The following is a 6,000-nucleotide window of genomic DNA, read 5'->3' on the forward strand; positions in this document are numbered from 1 at the left end:
ACGATTATATAATTTATATCAAAACAAAAATTAATTGTAAAACGAACTCCCTCTCTGAACACAAGTATCTACTTTACTAGAGAAACGTCACATTTGAAATGTTTTGTATATTTACCAACTATTTTGTATAATTTAAATATGTATTTTGTAAAAAAAAAATCAATATATCGTAGTCGTACATGAGAAAGTGACCAACTAACAAATCCTAAAATGTTCAGGGGGGCCATTTGAGTCACCTTTGCTTGGCAAAGAAAATAAACATCAATGCAGGTCATTTTCAACAAGTCAATATATTATACTTCAAAGTTTAAAATTTTTTGGGATTTTAAGCGAGTAAGATATCAAATAATCAATGATCATGATTTTGTAAAAAATGCACTTGGTCACTTTCTCCTGTATGACTACAATATTAACGTCTCAACGTTTATGAAAATAATAAGGAAGTCTGGGTATTTTCAAGGCTAAAGACCTGTCGTAAGCTGGTTTTATTAATTAATTTATACATGTGTAACATTCACCATTCTGCATTTTCAATTCTGGATAGTTGTATATAGATACTTTAATAGACGCCTTCTTCCGCATATGCGTTCTCGAAACCTTCTATAGTTGAGTTCAGATATTTTTATTTAACAGAGATTATCCCAGAATTATTAATTCTATAATATTAATCTCCTAATATCAATTCATACTAGAAGATGCCTAAAACATGGTTTTCAATTTTTACCAAATTTATACTTTATCTATTTATTTTAATTACAATAGCAGTACACAATGGAGTTCTGGTTCCAACCCTTATGTATGGAAGCGAAGCATGGAGTTGGCAAAAGAAGGATGAAAGCAGACTGAATGCAGTCGAAATGCGATCCCTCAGACGAATGTGTGGCAAAACGATGTTTGATAGATGTTCAAATGATGAAATAAGGAAAGAATGTAAGGCTGAGATAAGCACTATCGATAAAATTAAGAAAGGTGTGTTGAGATGGTTTGGACATGTGGGGCGTATGAGTGAAGAAAGAACGGCTAAACAAATTTATGGAGCGAATGTAGTTGGAAAAAGAAGCAGAGGACGACCGAGGAAAACTTGGCACAATCAGGTATGTCAAATACTTGAAAGCGGCCGGGTCAGGAGTCGTAATAATCGTCGGGTATGTATGAGGAGATGCATGAATGTAGAAGAGGCAAAGAATGTTTGCAAAGACAGAGTGGTGTGGCGTTCGATTCTCTCTGCCTACCCCTGCGGGGAAGCGGCATGATGGTTAGTTAGTTTTTTTAGTTAGTTAATAGGCTGATTTAAATGATTACTTTATACGCGTGAAACATCCAATATTCTACACATGATTCATAACCATACTCAAAGTTGTATTTATGTTCCAAAATAATACATTCCTTCACTTCCAAGTTTTTGAAGGCATCTGTGTTTGAGTTCAATATTTTCTTTGATTAGCAGCGACCTTTATGAAATGTGGTTTGAAAGAAAGATTTTTCCCGAAATGTTTTACATTCTAGGAGACGCTTCAAAACATATTTTTTTACTACCCAGACTTCCATGTTTTTCATCTATGCAAATATGTCTTGTTTTTTTTAAAACTCCTTAGTGGACTAAACCCTGATTTGTGAACATACTCAAAATATTTTACAAAATTAAATGTTTTATTTATTACATATTTTGGTAGATTTTACAAACAAATCCCACTTTATAACAATTGACACATTTATTTTTATTTACTTGTAAATATTTTGATGGAATAGGTTTTTCAAATTATTTCATTTATTAATTTTGAGATAGAAAGATTAAGATAAAGAGATAGAAATGGACTCTTTTTTTTTAATTTTAATTTATAACATTATTCACTGTTTACCTTCATAATTATACTCATAAAAGAGAACTTTTGAAATAATACGTAAAAAAAATAATAAAAATTGACCTTTACTGTCAGTAGAGGGTTATTAAAAGCTCCTGAGTTCGGTATCAGATTTCAAATCTACCACAACTTTATTCCTATTTCGGAAAATAGAATTAAGCTTAAGGCGTCTTCAGCCAAGGTAAACTTGGTAAATTAATTTTTAATTTAGTGAAAATACGATATTTTTCATACTGTCGGGAATTCAAAGTGTAATTAAGTAGAGTTTTTTAACCTTGCATATACGTATAACATTTCTAATTAAAGTAGATGTTTTGAATTGAGCCACGATCTTATTTATTTACCAGGTTTCCTGATTAATTATACCAAGCGTGTTTATCTAATTCCGCTCTCATATTGTTAAATTTCTAAATATAATTCATTTATCTTTTTTAAGCGATGATATGAAAAATATTAAGTATAGCCCATACAGGCGAGCTTTTTGGTAATAAATATCATTGTTAATTTTGGACATATTTATTTTTGTACTAACACCTTTTCATTGTTTCATTATTTCACCATTCGAACATCTATCATTCATATTTTTTTTATATGTTTAATTAAAATGAATTTGGGATTAACTTGAAGTAATAATATATTATGCTATGACGGAGTACTCTGATAATCATTAAAATAATGCTTGTATATTCACACAAATGCATATGACTGACCAGTAGGTATTTTCAGAATTGCAACTTGGCGACCGTGGGCATAGTGAGAACTGCCGACCTGGCGACGTTACAAAAAGGCTGCTTCACCTTGAGCCGCCTCCATGACTTTTTAACCACAATAGCAAAAACATTAAGACATATAACAAAGAGACTGACATCCACCATATTAATTTAGGACTGGACACCCACATTGAACGGACGGCCGCAAAATCCATGGCTGACAGACAACACAATTGACAATGCCAAAAGTTAGAGACAAAACGGATCCTGCGCCATATGTTTTTGTGAAAATATTCACATGTCTATATGAGCTGTAACGTATCGATATATATCTAACTATCAATGTGTATGCTGCGTCCATTGTCATCATCCAATCACAAGTGAGTTGTCGAATCCAATGTTTATTGTACTTTTTATGCTTAAAACATATACATATATGCGACTGTGTATGTGTGTGTGTATGTGTGTGAGTGTGTGTGTGTGTATGTGTGTGTGTGTGTGTGTGTGTGTGTGTGTGTGTGTGTGTGTAGTGTGTGTGTGTGTGTGTGTGTGTGTGTGTGTGTGTGTGTGTGTGTGTGTGTGTGTGTGTGTGTGTGTGTGTGTGTGTGTGTGTGTGTGTGTGTGTCTGAGAGAGAGAGAGAAAAAGAGAGTATGTAATGTGGGTAAAATTAACATTTGATTTGAGAAAAAAACTTAAACTTCAATATAAATATATGTTTTGTAGGTACTGACATTTCTTTGTGGAACTGCATTTTTAGAATAAAATAACAACTAATTAGTTTTTCCATATTAATTTTATTTGGCCAGTAACCGGGTTTCGTCTTAACCGATATTATCAGACTGATGATGTCGATTACGACGCTGGTCAAATAAAATTTATATGAAAAAAACAACACAGTTGTTCTTTTATTTTATTCAATATAAATGCCTGACAAAATTAACGAACAAGTGGTTTTCGAAGAGATATTGTAACATATGATGTTAAACTGTTTTCGTGTGAGGTTTTACGCCGGGTGTATTCGTTATATATATATATGTGTGTGTGTGTGTGTGTGTGTGTGTGTGTGTGTGTGTGTGTGTGTGTGTGTGTGTGTGTGTGTGTGTTGTGTGTTGTGTGTGTGTGTGTGTGTGTGTGTGTGTGTATGTGTGTGTGTGTGTGTTTGTGTGTGGGTGTATTTTTTTAGTGAAAAATCATTAAAAATATAAAACATTAATTATTAAAATAAATCAATAATGACCTTTTAAGTTTTGCATGAATTCTCACAAATAAGCTCGATCTTAATCAATGAAATTTGGCTACTAAATACGGCTGCTAGCCAGTGCCGGCTCGTGAGAAATGGGCTGCAGGGTACCTACCTGAGCTGATACGAGACCCTTCTTAAGCCGAGGCAGATCTGTGTGACTCCAGGGACTTGTAGCCCACGGTGGTATATTGCGGAGGTCCTCGCTAAATCTGGAATAAATCATAAGATTATGGAATTACGCTCTCAAATAAATAGCATTTCCTGCTACACAATTTGCGATTTATTCGTATTGGCCGTATTACTCAAACCCTTTGACGGCGAACGGCGATGTCATTTTTGAAGCATGACACACTCAAACTAGTTTTATTCCATACAATAAAATAACAACCGTACAATTAAATAACCTTTACAATTCTAAGTCACAAAGAATTGTATAGCTACATAAGGACCGTCAGTTCATTTGATCTTCACATTCGTTTGAATACGCTATAATTGTTTTTGTTAATGAAATACAACTTAGTAGACTCAAAAAATCTATGTTTGATTTTAAAATTACTACATAAATTAAATTGGAGTTCTACAAATTAAACGCCAAATCAATAAATTATTTTTTTTCTTCATTTTTTACCGATTTAGTCCCGAAACATGATTGAAATAATATGGAAATGAAAGAAATAAGATGACACACATTTTAAATATATGTTTAATTTCACAAAACTTGTGGGTACACAATATTTTACATAGATATCGGTAAAAAACATGCTGTCCTCATAAGAAATGTTTAGTATTGCGTATGTTGCTGTTACGTTCAAAAGATGGCACTGCCAATGCGATCAAAAACATGATTATAATTTTCACAGGTAAAAAAAAACTAGCCCGCCTCCGTAGTGTAATGGTCAACACTTTCGGCTTCAGTTCTGGATGTTCCGGGTATCGAACCCGGAACTTGGAATCCGGGATCCCAGGGGGGGTCAAATAAATAAATGATTTTTTTCAATATTTTTTTTGTCCAAATACTTGTGTGGATTATCTCCAATCATAGGAGTTATTTTTCATAATATTTTTTAACATCTCAACAAAGATAAAGAAGAATATGGAAGTCAGAGCATTTATGGGGCTTACCACCGTCATAGGTTGGTTTAAGTAATAGCTTTACACACGTGTAACATTCACCAATTCGACTCATGATTGACAACCACCCTACTCAAATTCTCGGAAGTTCTTTATATATATATATGATCCAATTTCGAAACATTGTACAAGAATCACCAGATTTTTTACGAGAGACATCTATTGATGAAATGAAGATGCTTTTTTATTGAGCAGAAACTCTTATATTTGTATGTGTATTTGGTCGCAAGCTCCATAAATTCCCAGACCTGCATATCCTTCTTCATCTTTGCTGAGATGTTATAAAATAATAAAATAAAAAATAAAAAATAAAATTATATTTATACTTATTTTTATCTGTAAGTCTTACCTAAAATCTTTCAATTTATTGTGTAAGAATTTTCTAATATTCCACGGCAGGTCGTTGTGGCCGTCGACCAGCGGCGAGTCGGCGAGCAGCGCGGCCGCCAGCTCGAGGCGCTCGTCCAGCGAGGCGCCCGCGGAGACGCGTAGGGCCAGCGGCACCGCGACGCCGGCCGCCCCGGCTACCAACAGCACAGTGGCTATGGCGTACCAGTGCTTCTGGGCCAAGTCCATCTCTGTAACAATATGAAAAGAAGAGGATTTTATTCAGTGTAATTTGAATGCGTGATGTCATGTAGGAAATAGGGAGTTCGATAAAAATAATCAAAATTTTAAAATATATACAAATAAATCAATGTATGCACGGTGGTGCAGTATAAAAAAAACAGCTGCAGTGTAAAAACAAATTGATGAAACGGGTACCAACGTGTATCAAGGCTGGCGGCAGCCACTTGACACATATATATATATATATATATATATATATATATATATATATATATATATATATATATATATATATATATATATATATATATATATATATATATATATATATATATATATTATATATATATATACATATATATATATATATATATATATATTTATATATATATATATATATATATATATATATATATATATATATATATATATATATATATATATATATATATATATATATATATATATATATATATATATATA

At 32.8% G+C, this 6,000-nt stretch overlaps 1 protein-coding gene across 1 annotated transcript in view; it reads right to left on the reverse strand.

Moving 5' to 3' along the window:
* Positions 1–5,523, reverse strand: part of LOC148311974 (dipeptidase 1-like) — a 121,542-nt gene extending 116,019 nt beyond the window's left edge. Inside the window, exons 1-2 of the mRNA XM_088278030.1 lie at positions 5,297–5,523; positions 3,929–4,025 (exon numbers count right to left, since the gene is read on the reverse strand). Of these exons, the coding sequence (XP_088134156.1) occupies positions 3,929–4,025; positions 5,297–5,523 (324 nt within the window). The remainder of the gene's footprint in view (positions 1–3,928; positions 4,026–5,296) is intronic.
* Positions 5,524–6,000: the final 477 nt, after the last annotated feature.

This window comes from Brachycentrus maculatus, unplaced genomic scaffold, assembly GCF_059751285.1.
Source record: "Brachycentrus maculatus isolate JH-2025_06_01 unplaced genomic scaffold, ASM5975128v1 h1tg000054l, whole genome shotgun sequence".
Taxonomy (NCBI): Eukaryota; Metazoa; Arthropoda; class Insecta; order Trichoptera; family Brachycentridae; genus Brachycentrus; species Brachycentrus maculatus.